Source organism: Balaenoptera musculus, chromosome X (genome assembly GCF_009873245.2).
Source record: "Balaenoptera musculus isolate JJ_BM4_2016_0621 chromosome X, mBalMus1.pri.v3, whole genome shotgun sequence".
Classification (NCBI taxonomy): Eukaryota; Metazoa; Chordata; class Mammalia; order Artiodactyla; family Balaenopteridae; genus Balaenoptera; species Balaenoptera musculus.
Genome location: NC_045806.1, coordinates 55829692 through 55852846, shown reverse-complemented (window position 1 = coordinate 55852846; position 23155 = coordinate 55829692). Strand labels below are relative to the sequence as shown.

Genomic DNA, 23155 nt, shown 5'->3' with positions numbered 1-23155 from the left:
AGAATTAACACCAATTTACACAATTCCTTCCAGAAAATAGAAGAGGAGGAAATAATTCCCAACTCATTTTATGGGGCTAGTATTACACTGATAACCAAAACTAGGCAAAGACAGTCTAGGAAAAGAAAACCACAGACCAATATTCCCCATAAACTTAGATACAAAATCCTCAACAAAATGTTAGTAATCTGAATCCAACAATTTATATAAAGAATTATATACCATGATCAAGTGCAGGTTATTCCAGGTATGCAAGGCTTATTTGAAAATAAGTCTAGGTAATCCACCATATCAACAGGTTCTTTTTTTTTTTTTTATAAATTTATTTATTTATTTATTTATTTTTGGCTGTGTTGGGTCTTCGTTTCTGTGCGAGGGCTTTCTCCAGTTGCGGTGAGCGGGGGCCACTCTTCATCGCGGTGCACGGGCCTCTCACTGTCGCGGCCTCTCCCGTTGTGGAGCACAGGCTCCAGGCGCGCAGGCTCAGTAGTTGTGGCTCACGGGCCTAGTTGCTCCGCGGCATGTGGGACCCCCCCAGACCAAGGCTCGAACCCGTGTCCCCTGCATTAGCAGGCAGATTCTCAACCACTGCGCCACCAGGGAAGCCCAACAGGTTCTTTTTTTGAATAAAAATTTTTATTAGTATAGTTGATGTATGATATTATATAAGTTACAGGTGTACAATATAGTGATTCACAATTCTTTAAATTGGAGTATAGTTGATTTACAATGTTGTGTTAGTTTCAGGTGTACAGCAAAGTGAACCAGTTATACATGTACAAATATCCATTCTTTTTTAGATTCTTTTCCCATATAAGTTATTACAGAATATTGAATAGAGTTCCCTGTGCTATATAGTAGGTCCATATTAGTTATCTATTTTATATATAGTAGTGTATATTTTAATCTCAATCTCCTAATTTATTGCCCCCCTTCACCTTTGGTAACCATAAGTTTGTTTTCTACATCTGTAACTCTATTTCTGTTTTGTAAATAAGTTCATTTGTACATATGAACAGGTTTAAGAAGAAAATTCATGTGATCATATCTATTGAAGCAGAAAAAGCATTTTACAAAATTCAATACCCATTTATGGTAAAAGTTCATACCTACTTAGGAATATAGGGAAACTACCCGAGCTTGATAAAGAGTGTCTACATAAAACCTACAGCTAACAGTATACTTAATGGTGAAAGACTGAATGCATGTCCCTTAAGATTAGGAACAAGTCTAAGATGTCCACTTTCACCTCTGTTATTCAATATAATATAATAGCCAGCATAATAAGGCAAGGAAATAAGATAAAACACGTATAGATTGGGAAGGAATATATAAAACAGTCCCTGCTTGCAGATGACATGATTGTCTACATAGAAAATCCCAAGGAATCTATAAAAAAGAACTCTTTGAATTAGTAAGTTCAGCAAGGCCACAGAATACAAGATCAATATATGAAAATCAATTACATTTCTATATACTAAAAATGAACATGTGGAAAGTGTTATTCAAGACATAATACCATTTATAATTGCTCCAAAGAAAATGAAATAATTATACACTTAACAAACATATATAGAATCTTTATGCTGGAAACAACAAAGTGCCAATGAAAGAAGTCAAAGACCTAAATAAATGGAGAGACATACCATGTTCATGGATTGGAATACTCAACAGAGTAATGATGTCAATTTCCCCCAGATTGGTATATAAATTTAATGCATTTTCAATCAAAATAGCAGTGGGATTTTTTATAGATATAAGTAAACTTATTCTAAAATTTATATGGAAAAGCATAGGACCTAGAATTGTTAAAACAATATTGGAAAAGAAAATAAAGTGGGAAGGGCCACTCTGTTCAATATTAAGGCTTACCATGCAGCTATAGTAATCAAGTCGGTGTGGTATTAGCAGTAGTAAGACACACAGCTCATGGGAACAGAATAGGGAAACCAGAAATAAATAGATCCTCATAAATATGCCCAACTGATTTTTGACAGAAGTATGAAGCCAATTCACTGGAGAAAAGAGTCTTTCAATGAATAGTGCTGGAACAATTGGACACCCATAGACAAAGAAAAAAAAAAGAAAGGAAGGAAAAGAAGCTTGACCTAAGCCTCACAACTAATACAAAGATAAATGTGAAATGAATCACAGACCTAAATCTTAAATGTAAAACACAAATCTGTAAAACTTTTAGAAAAAAAAGGAGAAAATCTTCTAGATTTAGGGCAAGTCAAAGAGTTCTTAGGTTTGCACCATAGAAGGAAAATTGAAAAATTGGAACAAATCAAAATTAAGAACTTTTGCTCTACAAAAGACCTTGCTAGCAGGATAAAAAGAAAAGCTACAGAATGGGAGAAAATACTTGCAAACCCTATATCCAATAAAGGACTAGTATCTAGAATATATGAAGAACTCTCAGATCTCAACAAGAAAAACACAAAACAAGCAAAATAATTAGAAAATGGACAAAAGGCATGACGAGACACTTTACCAAGAGGATATATGAATGGCAAATAAGCACATGAAAAGATGTTCAGCATCATTAAGTATTGGGAAATGCAAATTAAAGCCATAATAAGATATCACTACACACCTATCAGAATGACTAAAATAAAAAGAATAGTGACAAAACCAAATGCTGATGAGGATGCAGAGAAACTGGATACCTTGTACTTTGCTGGTAGGAATGTAAAATGGTACATCACTATGGAAAACAGTTTGGCAGTTTCTTATGAAACTAAATATGTAACTATCATGTGAACCAGCAACTGGATTCCTGAGAAATCCATTCCAGAGAAATGAAAACTTATGTTCACAAAAACTTGTTCATGTATGTTCATAGCAGCTTTATTCATAATATACAAAACCTAGAAAAACCTAGATATCCTTCAATGGGCAATGGTTAAACATTCTGTGGTATATCCATAGCAGGGAATATTACTCAGCAATAAAAAGAATTAATTATTAATAAACATAACCTGTTGGATGAATCTCCAAGGAATTATGCTGAGTGAGAAAAACTTAACCTTACAAGGTTACTTACTGTATGATTCCATTTATATAGCATTTTTGAAATGACAATATTATAGGGATGGAAGACAAATCAGTGGTTGGTAGGGAGTAGGTATGGGAGAGGGGGCAGAAGGGAGGTGGTTATAAAAGGGCAACATGAGGGATCCTTATGGTGATGGAAATGTTTTATATCTTAACTGTAGTGGTGGATACATTAAATTACACATGTGATAAAATTTGCATGGAGCTAAACACACACACACACACACACACACACACAAGTATAACTGGGGAAATTTGAATAAGATCAATATCACTGAGTAAAGGATATGCATGTGAATCTACAATTATCTCAAAAATTTTTATTTAAAAATATTTTTTTCAAAGATTGTATTGCTCATTTTCTCCTTTTTCATTTTTATTTTTATTTCATTAACCATGAGACACACTTGTTATATATTCCATGTCTGATAATTCCATTTTATGTATTCATCGGAGTGTAATCCTGTTGTTTGTTTTTTCTGATGAATCTCACTAATGGTGTCATATTTTCTCATGCATTTTGTTTGTTTGACTTGTGAGCTCCATTTCATGAGGTTTTTTTCCTCTTGGTGTTCTCTATGGCCTGCGTTGAAGTTCCATACCCCCAGAGATGATTTATCTTTGCTTCTGCTATGCACTCCAGGGCACTACCAAGCTGGGAACACGTCTGCTAATTTCAAAAAAAATTTTATTGGAGTATAGTTGATTTTCAATGTAATTTTTTTATTGTGGTTTCCTGGGCACACACAGAGTTTAAATTTGAGCCGTGACTCTTTGTGGTTATGAATCTCAAAAGAGACCTCATCCATTAATATATATATATACACTAATGCTAAAGCCAAAACAGCAAAGTTTGCTTGTTTTCTCATTTAATTATCAAGTGGAATTTTCTTCTAGTCTATACTTTGCTAAGGGTGTGGTCTTTTGGGAGTACTCATTTTTGTGTGTGATGATCTTAATTCCTACTCGTCCTTCTTACAAAGGCCCAAGGCCTTGTCTACTGCAAGAAGACATAATCAGAGCATCATAATCAAAGATCTTAACATTAAAGGCAAAACAATAGAGCTTTTAGGGGAAAAAATAGAGAATATCTTCATGACCTTAAGATAAGCAAAGATTTTTTTTAAATTGTAGTTGATTTACAATATTGTGTTAGTTTCAGGTGTACAACAAAGTTATTCAGTTATATATATTTTCCAGTTAGGAAAATATAGGTTATTATTTTCCAATATAAGTTATTATAAGATATTGAATATAATTCCCTGTGCAATACAGTAAATCCTTTTTGCTTATCGATTTTATGTATAGTAGTTTGTATCTACTAATCCCATACTCCTAATTTATTCCTCACCCTCTCCCTTTCCCCTTTGTAGCCACAAATTTGTTTTCTATGTCTGTGAGTCTGTTTCTGTTTTATATATAGATTCATTTGTATTATTTTTTAGTTTCCACATATAAGTGATATCATATAATATTTGTTTTTGTCTGTCTGACTTACTTCACCAAGTATAATATTCTCTAGTTCCATAGTTCCATCCATGTTGCTGAACATGGCAATATTTCTTTCTTTTTTATTGCTGAGTAATATTCCATTGTGTGTGTGTGTGTGTGTGTGTGTGTGTGTGTGTGTGTGTGTGTGTGTGTATATATATATATATATATATATATATATATATATATATATATATATATACCACATCTTCTGAAGTCAGTTGTCTGTTGATGGACACTTGGATTGTTTCCATGTCTAAATAGTGCTGCTATGAAATTGGGTTGTGTGTATTTTTTTGAATTATAGTTTTCATTTTTTCCAGATATATACACATGAGTGGGATTGCTGGATCATATGGTAGTTCTATTTCAGGTTTTAAAGGAACATCCATACAGTTTTCCATAGTGGCTGCACCAATTTACATTTCCACTAACAATGTCGGAGGGTTTCCTTTTCTCCCCACTCTTTCCAGTGTTTATTATTTGTAGACTTTTTGATGATAGTCATTATGACCAGTGTGAGGTAATACCTCACTGTGGTTTTGATTTGCATTTCTCTAATAATTAGCGATGTTGAGCATCTTTTTATGTGCTTGTTGGTCATCTGTATGTCTTCTTTGGAAAAATGTCTATTTACGTCTTCTGCCTATTTTTTGATTGGATTTTTTTTTATATCAAGTTTTGTGAGTTGTTTACATATTTTGGATATTAACCCCTTGTCAGTCACATCATTTGCAAATATTTTCTCCCATTCTGTAGATTGTCTTTTTGTTTTGTTGATGGCTTCCTTTGCCGTAAGATAAGCAAAGATTTTTATGATCAGGACATGAGTGCTAATCAAATAGGAAAATATTGTTACATTGGATTGTATTAAAATTAAGAAGATCTGTTTATCAAAAGATACCACTAACAAGTCTAACAAGTGAAAAGACAAGTCACAGAGTATGTAAACATATTTGTATTACATATATCCAACAAAAATTTGTATCCAGAATATACATAATCACACTATGGAATACTATACAGTAACGAGAATAAATGAATTATTGCTACACATTATAACATGGATATATGAATCTCATAAACACAATATTGGGTGAAAGATACCAGACATGAAAGATTACATACAATATAATTCCGTTCTATAAAGTTCCAAAACAGATAAAATCAATCTATGATGTTAGAAGTTACCTTTGTTAGAGTTACCTTTGAGAGATAGTGACCAGGAACAGGATATAAAGTAGAGGAGGGGTTCTGTTCTATTTTTTGACCTGGGTGCTGGTTACAGGGTGTGATCACTTTAAGAAAATTCATCAAGTCATACATTTAAGATATATGTACTTTTCTGTTTATGATATACTTTAAAAATTTAGTTTAAAACTTGGATTGGCAAATAGAAAAATGAGTGTGCTCCAGGTTTGGATCTGGAAAAATAATTTGTTGTTTTCTATTTTGTTGATGTTTTACTTTAAAATTGGTTTATTGGATAATAGCTTAAAATATAGTAATATTAAAAGTAAATCCAAAAGACAAAACAGCAAAGGGCCTTTTTTATGGTAAACGTGATGTTTGATGGTATACCTCTCCTCTACCCCAAAAAATAAAAGGTCCAAAATAAACAAACTCAAATCCCTTCAGCGTCTACTTGGTTAGTAATCCATACCTGCCTCCAGGGCATTCATAAAGCAGCATCAGCCCAGGGCTCTTCTTTTAAGCTTGGCTCTTTGTTTTGGCTCTTGGGGATTTAGCTTGATTCCTTTTGAGCTCGGTAATGTATTTAAAAGGATATTTGTTATCTTTTATCCAGTATTTTTAAGTGTTTTGTAGGAGAAAGTTATTGTCAGGATATCGCACATACAACGTTGCCAGAAATGGAAGGTGTAGTCCCATTTCTATATTCTGATAACTCCCAAATTCCTGTCTCCTCCCCTGACCTCACCCTTCATATCTAAGAAATATCTCATAAACCTGTTTCACATCTTCACTTGGATGTCTAATAGGCATCTCAAACATATTCAAAATAGAACTTTTGATTTTGCCCTCAAACCAGTTCCTCCCCTAGTCTTCCCCACCTCAGTGAATTGTAGCACTATATAAACATATACTGAAGCCAGAAATTTGGATGTAATCCTAGGTGTTACATCCAAAAGAAAAATCCTCCTTTTCCCTCACCCCCTACATCAGCACATCCTGTCAAATGCACTCCAAATAATATACTTAATTCCTTCACTCCTTTTTATCTCCACTGTAACCCATTTCCCAGATCCCATCATCTCTTTCACAGGCTACTTCCATAGCCTCCTTATTTGTTTACCTGCTTCCACTCTTGAATCTTTCTGCACAAAAGTGGACTGACTGTATCAATCCCCGTCTTAAAATCTGCCCATACTCCTAGAATGAAATCCTAGCTAACTCCTTATCACAGCCTTCAATGCCCTTGACCATTGATCCAAAACTCAAAGAGGACTGGTTAACTGGACAGCACGTAACCCTTCTATAAATGGGGCATCTGCTACTCACTTCCAACAGATTGTCACCTTGTCAAATGAGGATCCACAATTATCAGTTCTTTTGATATTTTTTCCAAGAGAGCTAGAAATCTAGGTCTAGATATGAGATCTTCTGATTTTTAATTATTGGCAGTTAAAGATAAAACGAAAATGAAACAAACAGAAGTAAGAGAAAACATTGTGCAGGCCAAATCAAACACCTCTGCCAGCTACTAATTTGCAGCTAACCTTGGCCCTAGATGATCTGCCCTGCTTGACTCTCCAAATGGTCCTTTTTCTGACTCTGCCCCAGGCTTACTAGCTATAGCAGACACTGTCAAAATCTTCTCATATCACTTAGATCTGTCATTTCAGTGCATTCTCACTTTCCAACAGCCAGTGTCTGCATCTTTGAGCCTGGCTGCTTTTCTGGAGATTTGGAAGGTCACTCTGCTCATGGAGAACAGCCATTGACCAATGACTTCAACTCTCTTACTCCTTGAGTTGGGTAATTTTGAGACGTGTGTTTTGCCCCATTTCCAAGAGTTTTCCTGAGGTATTAGGACTGCTACCCACTATGTAGCTGGCTTATTAACATACTCTTTACTGGCTGCCTTTACTGGCTACCCTTTATTGGCTGTGTTTCTTTCCCTGTGTCATTTTCTCATTGACTACTGGTATTCCCCTCATCTCCCAATAAACTACTTGCACTCAAATTCTTGTCTCAGGGTCTGCTTCTGGAAGAACTAAAACTGAGATAATAGCCTTTTTTCATTTTCTCCAATGAGTCAAGCTTGTTCCTGCTGCAAGTCCTTTGCCTTTGCTGTTTCCTCTGCTTATATGCTCTTTCCTCAGATGTTTGCACTGTTCATCCTCCTCTTTGTTCCTATCTTGGTTCAAAAGTAACCTCTGCAGATAGGCCATTCAAGACTACCCAAACTATAATAGTTCCTCTGTCCCTTTCACTGTCAGTTTTATTTTCTCTGTGACCTTTTCACTGCCTGAAGTTATCTTGTTAATTTACTTGTTCACGTGTTTGCTGTCTATTTACCTTCAGTATTAGCTCCATGAGAGCAAGAATCTTGTCTGACTTGTTTGCTGCCCTATCATGGGTGCAGGGCACTAATTAAATGAACAAATTATTATTTCCACAATTCTTGGAGCTGCAGTTCACTTCCCCTAGTACTCTATCCCTTGATTCTCTATTCTTAACCTGACCCCCAGGATGCCACAAAGCCAGTGCACGTGGGCAAAGGGCAAACTTCCTAACTGGTAGGTAACACAGATCTCTCAGATTTGTGTCTTTAGAAGTCCCCATGAGGGACTTCCCTGGTGGTGCAGTGGTTAAGAATCTGCCTGCCAATGCAGGGGACATGGGCTCGAGCCCTGGTCCGGGAAGATCCCACATGCCACGGAGCAAATAAGCCCATGGGCCACAACTACTGAGCCTGCACTCTAGAGCCCGCATGCTGCAACTATAGAGCCCACATGCCACAACTACAGAGCCCGTGTGCCCTAGAGCCCGTGCTCTGCAACAAGAGAAGCCACCGCAATGAGAAGCCCACACACCACAACGAAGAGTGGCCCCCGCTCACCACAACTAGAGAAAGCCTGCCCACAGCAACGAAGACCCAATGCAGCCAAAAATAAATTAAAAAATAATTTTAAAAAAATTAAAAAAAAGAAGTCCCCATGAGTATATTCCAGTTATGAATCCTTTTCCTCTAAGTCTTAATAATATCTTTGATTTTTTAAACTTATTTTTGTTAAAAATCCCACTTTGTTTTCTGCTCTCACTCTTCACACTGGTATATTGACAGTTGAGGCTTGGAAGCGCCACTCCCAATTTCCTTCCCAGTCATTTTCTCCTGCAAATCACGAGTGTCTCTCTCACTATTATTCTTCTGTCGCTGACATGCCCGCTGTTGTCTATAGTATCTGGTGTTACAGTCTGATATGGGCATGTTTTTCACCCCCCCCCCATTTCCAGTTAAAGTCATCTTGATCAGATCGGCAAGTCTCCAGGCAACCACATTCTTCCCTAGTGAGATGCACTTGATCCTTAGCCAAAAGCCTACCATTCCAGTGTGTTAAGCCATCATCCAAAAAAAAACAAAAAAACAAAAACAAATCTGCACAGCTCTAACCCTTCCCTGCATCATCAGCTGTGCTGGCTGCCGCCACCCCCACACCTAGCCTCAAGGGACCTCTGACCTCCCAAGCTAGCCCTGCAGCAGCTGAGATGTAGACAAATCCCATTTCTCTTGGTTCAGATGAAACAATATTGGAATTTCTCAAAAGGAAATTTGCTAGGAAACAAAGTGAAAAACAAAACCAGAGAGAGAGAGGGAGAGGGGGAGAAAGAAGACAAAAGCTTAGGAAAAGATGCATTATAGAGTCCCGATTCCTTATCCTGAGATAACTATACTCTGACTTCAGATTGGTTTGGCTGGCACAACTAACAGGGCACACAGGATATGAGAATATAATCCTTCAACCTTTTCACAAAGGGGTGATGGGGATAGGGTGGGGGAGGGTCTTGCAGGAAAGCAGAAAGAGTCTTTGTGTATCTGGACTGTTTCATTCCATGGAAATGGTACCCAAGAATGTGGATGGGCTATTTCATCAGCTCTGGAGGGGCAGGAAACCCCATCTACCATCCCCTGTTACACTGGAAGCTGCCTGCAACCTTGCTGAACTTGTTTATTAGTTCTGATAGTTTTTTAGTGGATTCTTTAGGATTTTCTACATATAAGATCATGTCATCTGAAATAGAGGTATTTTTACTTCTTCCTTTCCAATCTGCACGTCTTTTATTCCGTTTTCTTGCCTAATTGCCCTAGAACTTCAGTACAATGTTTAATAGAATTGGCAAGAGTGGACATCTGTGTCTTATTCTTGGTCTTAATAGGAAGCTTCCAGTCTTTCACCATTAAGCATGATGCTAGCTGTTGGTTTCACGTAGATGCCGTCTCACTAACTCTTTCAGGGACCCATGCCTTATTTTAAAGCTCTGCTATACTTTTTGCATTTTCTTTCTTTGTTTTAATTTTAACCTCCTTTACTTTTTGTACATTTTCTCTCAGAAAAAGTCTAACTTGTCTCTGCAGTGCAGAAATCAAGCATGGAAAAGCTTGATTTTCTTTCATTCATCTGTTCAGCAAGCATTTATTAAATGTTTACTCTATGCCAACACTGTCCTAGGTTATTGCAGGTACAACACTGAATAAAATAAAGTCCCTGTCCTCGTGGAGTTCATGTTCTAGTGATGAACTTAGACAGTAAATAAATAGTGAAGATAAATATAAAGAAAGGTAAATTCAGAGAAGGAAGAAAGTTAGGCTCTGTGGGAGGGAGGGCCTCAGGAACTACTTTATAGTGAGAGGTTAGGGAAAGCCCCTCTGGAAAAGTGACATTTTGGCTGATAGCTGAATGATAAGAAGGAGCAAGCCATCGGAAGAGCTTGGAGAAGAATGTTCTAGAAGAAGGAAAAAGTGCAAAGGCCTTGAGGTAGGAATAAACCTGCTGAGTGAGGGAGAAGGGCAACTAGGAAGGCAGCCCAATGTGGCTGGAGCAGAGGGAGGGAGGAGGAGAGTGGGAGGTGATGAGGACAGATAAGTCATCAGGCAAGGATGTTGGAGTTTACTGAGTGTGATGGGAAGGTGTTAAACCGGGGGTACTGTAATCTGATTTAAGTCAGTAAAATTCCATCTGGCTGACATATCTATACATATCTTGGATATCAGCCTTTGTGAAGCACAGGGTTCACTGGAGTTGGTTCAGAAAGTCAGGGTAGTTGGAGAGCCCCTGTTAATCTCTGAAGCTTCTCCTCACACAGCAGCAGAAGGATTCTTCTAAAATATAAGTTAGATCATGTTTCTCCTTGCCTTAAAACTCTCCCACTGCTCCCTATTTCTTTGAAAGTAAATACCCTCTCAATGATCTTCCAGTTCCTACAATATCTGCCCCTCCCCATGTCTCTCTGCCGTCCTTGCCATCACTCTCATCCCCACTTACACTCCTCCAGCCATACCAACTCCCTTGGCTAGTCCTCAAACTAGCCAAGCATGCACCCACCACAGGGCCTTTGTACTTACTGGTTGTTCCCTTTGTCTGGAATGCTTTCTTGCAAATATCTGCTCAAATACCGCCTTGTCAGAGAGGCCTTCCCTGACTGATGCTATTTCCTCTCTGACCTCATCTACCACTCTCACACGTTTGCTCACTGCATTCCAGCCACATTGGCCTACTTGCTGTTGTTCCATGAGCTTAGCAAGCATACTCTCACCTGAGGGCTTTTGTTACCACCTCTTCTGCTCCAAGCATGATGGCATTCATTTAAGTAAAATACCAGTGCGACAGAAACCAGGGGTCAGTGAAAAGGAAACATGTGAACAAGAAGGTGGCAGGCTGAGCCTGGAGTGATTATCTGAGTCAACTAGTATATGATGGCTACAGAAACTTTTGTGGTTTCTTTTGTCTATTGTGAAATTTTTATTTTTATGATCATAAAAGCAGTAGATATTCATAATAGAGAGTTTGGAAAATAAGAAATGTAACAGTCTGGCAGTTTCTCAAAAAGTTAAACATAGAGCTACTATAAAACTCAACAGCTCTCGGATCGCGCGGCCGGCGTGCAAAATGGCGCTGAAGAAAGACAAGAAGCCTAAGAAGTCAACCTGGAAGTTTCATTTGGACCTTACTCATCCAGTAGAAGATGGAATTTTTGATTCTGGAAAATTTGAACAGTTTCTACGAAGGTTAAAGTGAATGGAAAAACTGGAAATCTTGGGAATGTCATTCACATTGAACGCTTCAAGAATAAAACCACAGTTGTTTCTGAGAAACAGTTCTCTAAAAGGTATTTGAAATACCTTACCAAGAAATACCTTAAAAAGAACAATCTTCGTGATTGGCTTCGTGTGGTTGCATCTGACAAGGAGACTTATGAACTTCGTTACTTCCAGATTAGTCAAGACGAAGATGGATCCGAGTCTGAGGACTAGGTGAAGCCGTCCCTTTCAGGGCTTTGCTTGCTAATAAAACAGATGAAGTATACAAGAGAGACATCTTGAAAAGGACCTTTAGTATATCAGTGAATAAAAAACATTACTCTGTATGTTAAGCATTCATCTCTTTGATTTAAGTGTATGCTGTTTATAGTGTTGGCTTTCCTTTAATACTTTTTAAAAAATTTTTTTATTGGAGTGTGGTTGATTTGCAATGTTGCGTTAGTTTCGGGTGTACGGCAAGGTGAGTCAGTTACACACGTGCACTCCTTTTTTTTTTAAGATTCTTTTCCCATATAGGCCATTACGGAGTATTGAGTAGAGTTCCCTGTGCTGTACAGCAGGTTCTTATTAGTTATCTATTTTATGTATGGTAGTATGTACATGTCAGTCCCAATCTCCCAATTTATGCCCCCCGCCCTTATCCTCTGGTAACCATAAGTTTGTTTTCTACATCTGTTACTCTACTTCCGTTCTGTAAATAAGTTCATTTGTACTCCCCTGTTTTTTTTTTTTAATCCTTTCTGTAAGCAGTATTTAAATAGCCTATAGCTAGTGGAATTTCTTCCAGGATTTCTGAAGTGTACTGCTTCTACAAATGTCCTCGAGTTAAAGTATATAGTGAAAAAATGAAGCACAATTTTGGGTATAACTTTATATAATAAAATATTTAAATTCTAAAAAAAAAAAAAAACCAAAAAACAAAAACTCAACAATTTCACTGGTAGGTATCTACCCAAGAGAAATAAAAACATATGTCTAAACAAAGACATGTAAACTAATATTTATAATAACATTATTCATAATAGCCAAATAGTAGAAACAACCCAAATGTCCAGCAACAGATGAGTGGATACACAAAATACGGTATATCCATAAAATGAAATATTATTTGGCCATAAAAGGTAACAAAGCACTGTTACATGCTGCAACCTGCATGAACCTTGAAAACATTCTAAGTGAAAGAAACAAGTCACAAAAGGCCACCTCTTGTATGACTCCATTTATATTAATTGTCCAAAAGAGGCAAATCCATAGAGATGAAACAGAAAGCTGATTAGTGGTAGCATGGGGAGTGATTGCTAATAGTTACGGTGTTTCTTTTGGAGGTGATGAAAATGTTCTAAAATTGTTTGTGGTGATGGTTGCACAACTTTGTGAATATACTAAGAACCACTGAATTGTACACTTTAAAAGGTGAATTTTATGGTATATGAATTACATACCAATAAAGCTTTTATTAAAAAATAAGGAATATATAAAGATTTAAATAAAAATCACTCAATACCTTACTACCTCAAGGTAAGTCAGTGTTGCATTTCAGTGTTGTTTGTATCTCCCTATATATTTATTGGTAAATAGATGTAGAATAGACATATAACTTCAGAATGGTAAACATAGACAAAACTGCACATACAGTTTTGTCTCCTTTTACATTTATTACATTGTGAGCATTTTATAGGCCATTAGATATTTTCCCCCCAAATATGATTATAATGGTTGGTTGTTTCTCAAGTATTAATGTTCTCTCCTCAAGAGTCATACTTTCTGGTATACTTTGGGGGAGGAAAGGAGGTTCATCTCATGTTTACACTGAGTTGTACACTGAGTATTTCTTCTCTGTTCCATATGCTTATCCCTGCTACTATCTCCCTTTTCTTCCTTCTGTCACCACCTATAAGTTCTTAAATATAGCTCCCCTTCATTTGATGTTGATACCTCTGCACAGGCCTCAGTGAGTGGGAAACAGGGTGCAGGACACCCCCTTTTTTAAAATTATTTTTAAAATTTTGATTTTATTGGAGTATAGTTGATTTACAATGTTGTATTAGTTTCAGGTGTACAGCAAAGTGATTCAGTTATACATATATATATATATATTCATTCTTTTTTAGATTGTTTTCTCATATAAGTTATCACAGAATATTGAGTAGAGTTCCCTGTGCTATACAGTAGGCCCTTGTTGGTTATCTATCTTATATATAGTACTGTGTATGTTCATCCCAAGCACCTGACTTATCCCTCCCCCTGCCACGTTTCCCCTTTGGTAACCATAAGTTTGTTTTCAATATCTGTAAGTCTGTTTCTGTTTTGTGAATAAGTTCATTTGTATCATTTTTTAAAATTAGATTTCACATATGAGTGATATCATATGATATCTATCTTTGTCTGACTTACTTCACTTAGTATGATAATCTCTAGGTCCATCCATGTTGCTGCAAATGGCATTATTTCATTCTTTTTTATGGTTGAGTGATATTCCATTGTATACATGTACCACATCTTCTTTATCCATTTATCTGTCTATGGACATTTAGGTTGTTTCCATGTCTTGGCTATTGTAAACAGTGCTGCAATGAACATTGGGGTGCATGTATCTTTTCGGATTATGGTTTTCTCCAGATATACTCCCAGGAGTGGGTTTGCTGGATCATATGATAGTTCTATTTTTAGTTTTTAAAGGAACCTCCATACTGTTCTCCATAGTGGTTGTACTAATTTACATTCCCACCAACAGTGTAGGAGGGTTCCCTTTTCTCCACACCCTGTCCAATATTTATCGTTTGTAGACCTTTTGATCATGGCCATTCTAACTGGTGTGAGGTGATACCTCATTGTAGTTTTGATTTGCATTTCTCTGATCATTATGATGTTGAGCATCTTTTCATGTGCTTTTTGGCCATCTGTATGTCTTCTTTGGAGAAATGTCTATTTAGACCTTCTGCTTATTTTTTGATTGGGTTGTTTGTTTTTTCAGGACACCCCCTTTGAAGTTCTGTCCCTTTATTCAACACAGTTCACCACAAAAGGCTGAATGGGCATTTCTTTACTAAAGATTTGAAATGATAGAAGGAAGCTACATTTTCCCCAAGAGCCAGCTGACAGAGGCCAGGGCAGAGCTGCTCACCTTGTGTTCACAGTCCTGATGATCTCAGGACTCAAGTTAATGTCCTTTGGCTTCCAACTCCAGGTTTTGTCTGTGTTGCTATAGACTTTCATGGAAATTCTGGGTTAGTGGCATGTCTCATGTATCTCCTAACCTCCTAAGTGGGTAGTGTTGGGAGGCAGATAGGTAGTAGAAAGATAGTTTGTTTCTTATCTATAGCCTGGTAGCCCCCTCAAGAAAGATTACATGATATTTCTAGCCATATTACATCCGTGTCCTGATAGAAAAGGCTAACACCACCCTTTCTGCCTCTACTATAGGTAAATGTCAGTAAGCCTTCATTCCATCACATTCTGCTGACAGATGAATAATCTCACCCTGAGGCCATGCTTCTAAGAGGAAGTCTTATCTGAAACAAACTAGCCTAGACTATCGAACCAGCCAAAGTCCTAGACATTCTAGGCTTAAGCGCCTGCTGGTAGCTCTGATACAGGGACTAGTGTACATCACACCCAAGGCAGATGAGGAGGAGTCGTTGCATGAGGATATGGGTTGGAGATAGATAGAGATATTCCTGCTTGATAGTAGCTTAGTGAGCAGGCCACAAGGGGGGATTGTGCCACAAGTCCTGAACGCATAACTGGAAAACATTGTAGCTGCCAGTAACAGGAAAATGGAATATGCTCAGGCATAACCCTTATTTTATCTGAGCCTCACACTGAGTCAGGAGATGTTCTGGTTATTAAAGAAACTGTCAAGAGGGGGTGGTGGTTCCCAGTTAAAAACAAATGTATTCAGTGGTCTTTGGGGGTATTGGGGAATTAGGTATAGCAAGCCCAGCAATTGACCTGTCTCAGGCCCGCCCTAGTCCTGGCAAAATTTATTACAGAACTTTCTAATCTTTATCACGCCAAAATGCACATAGAAAATGATAACATTTATATAGTGCAGTGGGGCAAATGGAGCCTACTCATAGTCAGAGGTGACTGGTCCAGGCTCCAGCTGCCTCAGGTTCTGCCAAGCCACCTAAGGCTGAGCAATGCAGCACATGGCTTGGGAAGCTCTGCTTTGTTGAAGGGCATTTGCTTCTGATGGCACCTGTACTCTTGAAGCTCAGAGATAAGTAATAATAACGATCACTCCCTGGCCATGTGTCTGTTTGACCTTAGATGTACCTATCTTGAGACCTACAAACTTATCATTTCCTGGAACAATTGAGACCCTGAACATCACCTGTAAGTACTGCCAACATTATCTTTGGGTCAGGCTTATGGCCAGAGAACCCATTTTTCCAAGTAAATTGTCACTTACTTGAGAGGTGTTTTCAGAACAGGAGATGGAAATGCTAGTACAGTATACATCTTCAACTGGTTTTGGGGTCTTATAGTCAGGATGCCCATCCTTGAAAAGTCAAGGTACTCATACTCTGATTCAGGAGTCCAGGCTCAAGGACACCACATACAAAATCTATGGCAGAGGTATATTAAATCTTCAAATTCCTCCACTCAGGCACTGGCTCTTCTGTAAAAGGTTAAGAAAAGGTTTCAGGACGGGACTTCCCTGGAGGTCCAGTGGTTAAGATGCTGCGCTTCCACTGCAGGGGGCATGGGTTCTCTCCCTGGTTGGGGAACTAAGATCCTGCATGCAGCTCAGCATGGCCAAAAAATTAAAAAAAAAAAAAAAAGATTTCATGGGATGACAGGTCTCCAGTGGTTAAAGGCAATGGTGTTATGAGAGGAGCCCAGGTATTTATAAACCTGGACCTGCTGGGTACCTACATATAGCCTCATTTGAGTTAGAAGGATGAAAAATGTCATATCACTTGGGGGTTAATATAAGGTATTATATTAGTATCATTTTGATATGCATTAACCTTTATTGTTTTGTCACTTAAACAATTAGATCTTTTATTCTTGTTGGATCTAGGGCTCTAAATTTATAATTTAATCCCTAAACCTGTTTTCCCTTTAGTTCTTGGTTTGAGTTATATTGGGATACTACAGCAGCACCACCTGCAGGTCACATCAAAGAAATGCATTTTTTTTTTTTTTTTTTTTAATGAAACTCTCTAGGAGTTAAGCCAGCATTTTATTTATTTATTTTTATTTTTGGCTGTGTTGGGTCATTGTTTCTGTGCGAGGGCTTTCTCTAGTTGCAGCAAGCGGGGCCACTCTTCATCGCGGTGCGCGGGCCTTTCACCGTCGCGGCCTCTCTTGTTGTGGGGCACAGGCTCCAGACGCGCAGGCTCAGTAGTTGTGGCTCACGGGCCCAGTTGCTCTGCGGCATATGGGATCCTCCCAGACCTGGGCGCGAACCCACGTCCCCTGCATTGACAGGCAGACTCTCAACCACTGCGCCACCAGGGAAGCCCCAAAAGAAATGCATATTGATGGCTTGGAATTTGAATCTTAGAATTCTATCTAGACTAGTAGTTTCTAAATCTTTCTGTGCATCAGAATGGCTGAGAAGCAGAAAACAAACAAACCAAACAAAAAATCCAAACAAGTGTCCAAACAAAAGAAATACAAAAACAAACAAATCCTCAGGCCTCACTCAGACCTCCTAAATCAGAAATTCTGGGATGGAGACCAGGATTAATTCTTTCAAAATAGTTCTGATGCCACTGACTTTTATAAACCATTGGTTTAGCTGATAGTGAACAAAGCGCCTGCAGGGTTTGAACAGCAAACCCCTAAATGACCAAGGACATACAAACTTGGGGTTTACTTGCAGGCTATCATTGCAAGTTTATAACCCATGTCTCAAGCCTAATCATGGCTCTCACCATCATTTGCACGAAGCAGTGAGGCATCATTTGGACTATGGTGCAGCTGAGAAACTTTTGTTTTAAATTTTATCTTTAAATTAACACATCAGTCTTCCGGTTTCCAGCACAGTATGTAAGGAGCTTAGAAGTTGCCACAGCATCCTAACAACAAATATAAAGATGAACAAACTGAAAAATCAATAACTTGTCTTAGATCTGTTAGAGAAGTGAGATCACAGGGAAAACTGATGCCCCCCAAATTGGACAAACAGGCAGGAGGATACAGAGAATCATAACTTACCAGAGCAGAAACTCATGAGCAGAAACATCTGTGGGACCAGTGCTTGGATAAGAAAATTTGAGCTGTAGTTGATGAATTGTTGGAGGTTCAGAGTGGCAAGGAGACCCATTCATAGTGGGACCCCCCATGGTTTTGAGACTTTTCGTTTCAGGAGTTCTATCAGGTTCTCACAGTGAATATTGGAAAAAAATCTCCTCATGCTTCCAGCAGGAGGGGAAGAAAAGGAACCATTTTGAAGTATGTCAGAGCATGACGTTCTTCTAAACAGGGTCTACCCTCAGGACAAGCTACTTAACCAGAGCTTATCCTACTGAGATATTAGCAAAGCCTAACCCACCTGGAGAAGAGAAATAGCCAACTCCAGCCAGCTCTAGTTTCCATGTGGGAGAAGGGAAATACCCAATTCAAGCCCCCTCTAGCCTTCCTGTTCCACCTAAGATGGGGGGAGGGGACTGGGAAGCACTGAAGTTCACAGTCCAGGAGCATAGGTTTACCAAAAGATTGAGAGCTAATCATGGGACTATAAAACACTTCCCCCCACACACACCTTATCACTAGACTACTAAAGACCTATTTACCACAGTTCCTTTTACCCAGTACATCATGTCCACCTTTCAACAAAAATTACAAGGCATACTAAAAGGCAAAAAACACAGTTTGGAGAGACTGAACAAGCATCAAAAGTAGATCCAGATATGATAGAAATGTTGGAGTTATCAGACCCCAAATTTTTTTATACTATTATTAATATGCTAAAGGCTTTAATGGAAAAAATAGACGACATGCAAGAACAGATGGATAATATAAGCAGAGAGATGGAAATTCTAAGAAAAAATAAAAAATAAATGCTAGTGATCAAAAACACTAACAGAAATGAAGGATGCCTTTGATGGGCTCATTAATAGACTGGACATGACTGAGGAAAGAATCTCTCAGCTTGTGAACATGATAATATAAACTTCCAAAACCGAAAACAAAGAGAAAAAAACTGAAGGAAAAAAAAAACCAAACAGAATTCCTAAAAATTGTGGGACAACTACAAAAGATGTAACACACTCATAATGGGAATACTGGGAGAAGAAAGAGAGAAAAGAATAGAAGCAATGTTTGAAGCAATAATGACAGAATTTCCCCAGATTAATGTCAGACATCAAACCATAGATCCCCAAAACTCAGAGATCATCAAATATGATAAATGTAAAAAAATTACAACTAGGCATATCATATTCAAACTTCAGAAGATCAAAGATAAAGAAAAATATCTTGAAAGAAGCTGGAGGGAAAAAAAAACCTTACTGATAGAGGAGCAAATCTAAAAGTTATACCTGACTTCTCAGAAATCATGCAAGAAGAGAGTGGAGTGAAATATTTAAAGTGTTGAGAGAAAAAACCCACTAACCTAGAAGTCTGCACCCTGTGAAATTATACCTCAAAAGTTAAGGAGAAATAAAGACTTTCTCAAATAAAAATTGAAAAAAATATGTTGCTAGTATGCTCACCTTGCAAGAAATGTTAAAAGAATTTCTTTAGGGAAAAGGAAAATGATACAGCTCAGAAACTCAGATCTACATAAAGAAAGGAAGAGCATTGGAGAAGGGATAAGTGAAGTAAAATAAAAACTTTTACTTTTCTTATTCTTTATTGATATAACAGGTGTTTGTTCAAAATAAAAATAGCAACAATGTATTTATGTATGCTTATATATATCTTATATATATAAAAATATGCTTATATATGCATATGTGTAAGTTGAATGAATGACAGCAATGATATTAGGGAAAAGAGGGAGGAATTAGGAATATTTTGTTATTACAAGGTACTTGCACTACCCATGAAGTGACATAGCATAATTTGAATGTGGATTTATATTAATTTTAAACATATACTGAGAACTCTAGTGCAACCACTAGAAAAAGTAAAAAAGAGAAGTATAATTGATATGCTAAGAAAGGAGAGAAAATTGAATCATATAAAATGCTCAATTCAAACCACAAAAAGCTGACTGATATCAGCAAGATAGCACAGTTGAAGGTCCTCTGCTGTGTATCCTCCCTTAGAAACAATAATTTGGCAGCCACTCATGGCCAAAAGTGCCTTTGTGGGAGATTTGGGATCCAAGTAGGAGATTGTGAAACCACACTGGACCCCAAGAAGAAGGAGGGCTGTTTTGAGAAAGCAGGCCCATGTCCAGGTAGCAGACTCACTGACCATGGTCCAGCTACAGATCTAGAAACAGCCCTATCCCCCTGTGGACTTGGCTACAGCCCCATTTGGCCTTGGTCCTGCCACCAGTGCTATCTGCCAAGGGACTCGGCAGTAGTCAGGCCTACTTGTGTCTTGGGTAACAGGCCCACCAACCTTGGTCCTGGCTGTAGACCCTGAAATGGCTCATGACCCAGCTCCAGCCCATATTGCTGCCAGTCCTGCCTACCCAGAGATTGGGTGGGAGATACTTCCATATGTGTCCCCAGACTAGGCCCACTGACTTCAGTCTGACAGCAGATCTTGAAGTGGCCCTGAAACCTCACTGCAGGTCCTTCCACAGTCTGGGAGTGGACCTGCCCTACCAGGGACCTGGAGGGAGAAATGCCCATCTGTGGCCCACCAGGAGGCAGGCCTGCTGATTGTAAAGCCTGAAGTGGCCCTGTGACTTGGATCCAACCATGGTTCAGGAGCAGTCCTGCACATACAGGGACCCAAAGGGAGACACATTCTTCTGTACTCCCAAAGGTAGGCTTGCTAACCTGGGTCTGACTGTTGATCCTGAAACAGCACTGTGACCCAGCTCCAGTCCTGCTCAGCTGTCATGTAGGGGGACTTCTGCTACCAGGAACCTGGCAGGAGGCATGCCTGTTCATGCCCCTGGAGGCAGACTTGCAGACACTGGTCCAAGCTGTGGACCCTGTGTCTCAGTTCCAGCTCCTATAAGCTGTAGTCCAGGGCCAATTCTGTCCACCCAGAAAAGTGCCCAGTGACCTGTCAGGAGCCCTCCCAGGGACTCAATGGGAGTCACATGCATCTATACACCTGGTAACAGATCTGCCATCTATGGACCATGAAGCAGACCCTTCTCCCAGCTCCAGTCCAACTGAATGAGGTCTTGGATGCAATCCTGTATACCCAGGGACCAGATAGAACTCATGCCTGCTCAGATAGAATTCATGCCTGTATACCCAGGGACCAGATAGAATTCATGCCTGTCATGTGTTTTCAGGCCCAACAGGCCTGAAAACACATGACTCAGTTCCAACCTGGTTGACTGCTGTCCCAGAGACAATATCATCATCCTGGATACCTGACAGGACAAGGTTTTTACCTGCTGAAATCAGTCTGTAATGGCTGGAGGAGGTGTTTGTTCCTTCAAATGCACAGACACCAACACAAAGCTACATGAATCATGAAGAATCAAGCAAACATGGCACCACCAAAGAAAACGAATAAAGCTCTAGTAACCAACCCAAAGAAATGGAGATCTACAAATAGCCTGACAAATAATTCAAAATAATCATCTTTAAAAAGCTAAATGAGATGCAAGAGAACACAGACAACTAAAATAAATCAGGAAAACAATACATTAAAAAATGAGAAGTTTAATAAAGAGATAGGAAGCATAAAAAAGAATCAAATAGAAATCCTAGAGCTGAAGAATATGGTGACAGAACTGAAAAATCAATAGACAGCTTCAATAGCGGAGTCAATCATGCATATGAAAGAATCAGTGAACCTGAGGACAGGTCATATGAAATCAGCCAGTTAGAGGAAAAAAAAAGAAGAAAGAATGAAGAAAGCACACAGGACTTATATTTGAATGAACAAATATATGCATTTTGAGAGTCCAAGAAGCAGAAGAGACGAGAGGGGTGGGGGGAGGGACAGAACACTTATTTAAAGAAATATTGACTAAAAACTTCCAAAATCTAGGGAGGAATATAGACATCCAGGCAAGTGAAGCTCAAAGGACCCTAAGCAAAATCAACCAAAAGATTATTATGACAAATTATAATCAAATTCTCAAAAGTTAAAGACAAAGAGAGAAGTTTGAAAGCAGCAAGAGAAAAGTGACATAAGTGGGATTTATCCCAGATATGCAAGGTTTGTTCAACATTTGAAAAGTAATCCATCCCATCAATAGGCTAAAGAAGAAAAAAATCACATGATCATATGAACACCTGAAAAAGAAGCATTTGACAAAATCCAACACTTATTTATGAATAAAATCTCAGCAAATTAGGAATAGAGGGAATCATTTGCAACTTGATAAAGAACATCTACAAAAAATCTACAGCCAGCATCATACATAATGGTGAGAAACTTGAAGCTTTCCCACTAAGATCAGGAATAAGGGAAGGATATTCCTCTCACCACTTGTTTTCAACATTGTACTGGAAGTCCTACCTCTTGCAATAAAACAAGGAAACAAAAGGTATACAGATTGGGAAGGAAGACATAAACTTGTCTTTGTTAACAGATGAAATGATTGTCTATGTAGAAAATCTGAAAGAACTGACAAAATAAAGCCTCCTGGAAGTAATAACCAATTATAGCAAGATTGCAGTATATAAGATTAACATACAAAAGCCAATCATTTTCCTGTATACCAACAATGAGCAAGTGAAACTTGAGATTAAAAACACATTAAAAGGGCTTCCCTGGTGGCGCAGTGGTTAAGAATCCGCCTGCCAATGTAAGGGGCACGGGTTTGAGCCCTGGCCCGGGAAGATCCCACATGCCGCGGAGCTACTAAGCCCGTGTGCCACAAATACTGAGCCTGCGCTCTAGAGCCCGTGAGCCACAACAACTGAGCCCACGTGCCACAACTACTTAAGCCTATGCGCCTAGAGCCCGTGCTCCACAACAAGAGCAGCCACAACAGTGAGAAGCCTGCGCACCGCAACGAACAGTAGCCCCCGCTCACTGCAACTAGAGAAAGCCCGCACACAGCAACAAAGACCCAACACAGCCAAAAATAAATAAATAAATTTATTTTAAAAAAACACATTAAAATTTACATTAGCACAAAATTGAAATATTTATAAATCTAATGAAATATGTACAAGCTCTAAATGAGGAAAACTCTAGGAAAGATATCAAAGAAGAACTAAATAATTGGGAAAACATTTCATATTCATGGATAGAAAGTCTCAATATTGTCAA

At 38.5% G+C, this 23155-nt stretch overlaps 1 protein-coding gene across 1 annotated transcript; it reads left to right on the top strand.

The window, feature by feature from the left end:
• The first annotated feature begins 11664 nt into the window (after positions 1–11664).
• Positions 11665–12149, top strand: LOC118888825 (60S ribosomal protein L22-like 1). Its single transcript, XM_036840301.1, is given in 2 exon segments — positions 11665–11790; positions 11793–12149. Coding segments are annotated over 2 exon segments (363 nt in total). The 5' UTR covers positions 11665–11678; the 3' UTR covers positions 12044–12149.
• Positions 12150–23155: the final 11006 nt, after the last annotated feature.